At 37.2% G+C, this 2,156-nt stretch overlaps 1 protein-coding gene across 5 annotated transcripts in view; it reads right to left on the bottom strand.

Annotated features, from left to right (window-relative positions):
• The window catches only part of NSMAF (neutral sphingomyelinase activation associated factor), a 63,176-nt gene that overhangs the window by 44,480 nt on the left and 16,540 nt on the right, over positions 1 to 2,156 (bottom strand). For all 5 annotated transcript variants that reach the window (XM_011359185.2, XM_023530063.1, XM_023530064.1 and 2 more), the window contains exon 2: positions 699 to 788. In XM_011359185.2, coding sequence (XP_011357487.2) covers positions 699 to 788 — 90 coding nt within the window. The remainder of the gene's footprint in view (positions 1 to 698; positions 789 to 2,156) is intronic.

Consider the following 2,156-nt stretch of genomic DNA (forward strand, 5'->3'; position numbering starts at 1 on the left):
CAAACAAAGAGCTAAGTTAATTTTACTTTGGTTTGTATTTAAACAAATACTATGTGGTTTTGATCCTTTCAGGATAAATCCTGAAGAACCCTAAAAACTAAAGTGTTTATCTAATATCAAACCATGTTCTAAGTTGTGGCCTATTTGTTAAGTGATGTCCTCAAAGGAAATCATTAGCAGAAACATTTTTGCTAGAACGACTTTCATGTTAGTTCATTTCAAGTTGGCATTTTAAATAAAAAACTTCATTATGTACTTTTGAACATAGCTTTCAAAAGGTGTGACCAAACACACAAAATCTGTTTTTATAGTAATAAGTAGTAGTTATTAAAATATAGAGAAAACTGGTTTTGCTTCTAGTTCAAACTGAATTACTCATTTCGCAAGTACTGATTTTTATGATCATTACTTTGTAACACCATAACCCAAATAATTGAGAACATAAGTAAACAAGGGACATAGGAAAACAGTGATGGAATGAACCAGAGTTCTAGCCGGCTGATTTAAGATACCCACAACCTTAGAGGAATGTTCTTAGTTTTGGGAACATTTGAAGTTATGGCAGCGACTTATAAACCTCCCGCTCTTCTCAGTACTTTCCCAATACAAAAGGAGGGGGGAAACCTATGTAATCATATGTTTAATTTTCAAAATATCGGACAACAGAAAGGTTGGCTAGATCCAAAAATCTTCCTTACCTTTCATTCTGACCACCCTTATGCTGAATATGATGAGCTGTATGCTGTTCGAAGTAGTACTCCTCCAAGTTAAGCAGGAGCAAGGAAAATCTAAGTATGGGGGAAAAAAAACAAAAACAACAAAACCTCACGTTTATTTTTTTTTAAGTACAAGGAAAGATAATATTTAAAGCATTTGTTCCTAAAGCACTTTTCCATTAATAAGACCGACAAATATTTATGAAGTGTACAGTGTATGCCAGGCACTCTCTATGTGGTGGAAAGGAACAGCAGACAGACCAGCTGGCTATGCCAAAAAATAAATAAATAAAAATGGTTAACAAGCAAAAGGAAGAATTCCTTAAAAAAAACCCAAAATTCAAGAAAAGGAAACTAATCCTGCCCAAATAAACTTGAAGCTTTCCCACCCACGGAGCTTTGATCTTCTGTTTCCCTGACTGACACACTAGGCTTTTCCCAGCTTCCCACCCCACCCCACACAACATCGCCCCACCCCAACCTTCCCACCCAATGTCCAGTCTCACGGTTAGTTGAGTTTATCTTTCTGCTCTCACAAAATCAATCTAATGCTTTAGATACAATGGGTGTTTAAAAAATAGGTAAATTGAATTACAAGGGATTGAAATATAGTTATTTTTAAAGTTTTAGGTGCTTTACACTTTTAAAACCAAGATAGAGTAAGAAGAAAACGTGTTAATTTAGTTGTATGACAAAGAAATGCAAACTAGTGTTTTGTTTGTTTTGTGGTAAGGATCAGGAAATGGCAGCTAGAGTTACTAGGAAAAGCTTTCATGAAAAGTGTGAGACTTGAGATGGGTCTTGAGGTTCTGGCGGAAGACATTTAGATTAAATATGGCAGATTACATATATGTTTATTTGCGCTCCCTCTGGAAATATCACTAAATTGTGAACAAAAGTATTTTTTAAATGGTAAAACCCACAGACCAAACAACATTGAAGAAACAGAAAAGCACATGAGAGATAACAACAACTTTGTAAGAAATGGAGAGCAAATCAGAGGAGTCCACAATGACCTGAAACCAGAATAGCAGGTGCCTCCAGAGAAGGTACCAATGAAGAGAAAACCAACTCAAATTACAGGACTTCCCAAGAGTTAGAATGGCAGCTATCAGGTCCTACGAAGGCAAGGAGGAAGCAGGAAGGGATGGCTGAAAGCCTGAATGAGGTAGTGGCCTAGATTCCTCCCCTGATTGTTATCCCTACCTCATTCTGGCACATGGTTTGCTATACAAAAGTTGAGCAAGAGGCTCCACAATAGATATCAAGCACAGGGGAGAGCAGGGCCATGGAGCGAAAAGAGGATGATTAAGCAAAAAGCAGGGAGACATATTCCACTCTCAGCAGCAGTCTGGTGGGTTATTTTTAGAAAAAACTAAATAGCCCTAGAGAAAAGACCTATGGTCACTAGGGTTTGAGAGAGCCAGGTCTCTACAACAT

The sequence above is a fragment of the Pteropus vampyrus genome, unplaced genomic scaffold, assembly GCF_000151845.1.
Source record: "Pteropus vampyrus isolate Shadow unplaced genomic scaffold, Pvam_2.0 Scaffold45, whole genome shotgun sequence".
NCBI lineage: Eukaryota > Metazoa > Chordata > Mammalia > Chiroptera > Pteropodidae > Pteropus > Pteropus vampyrus.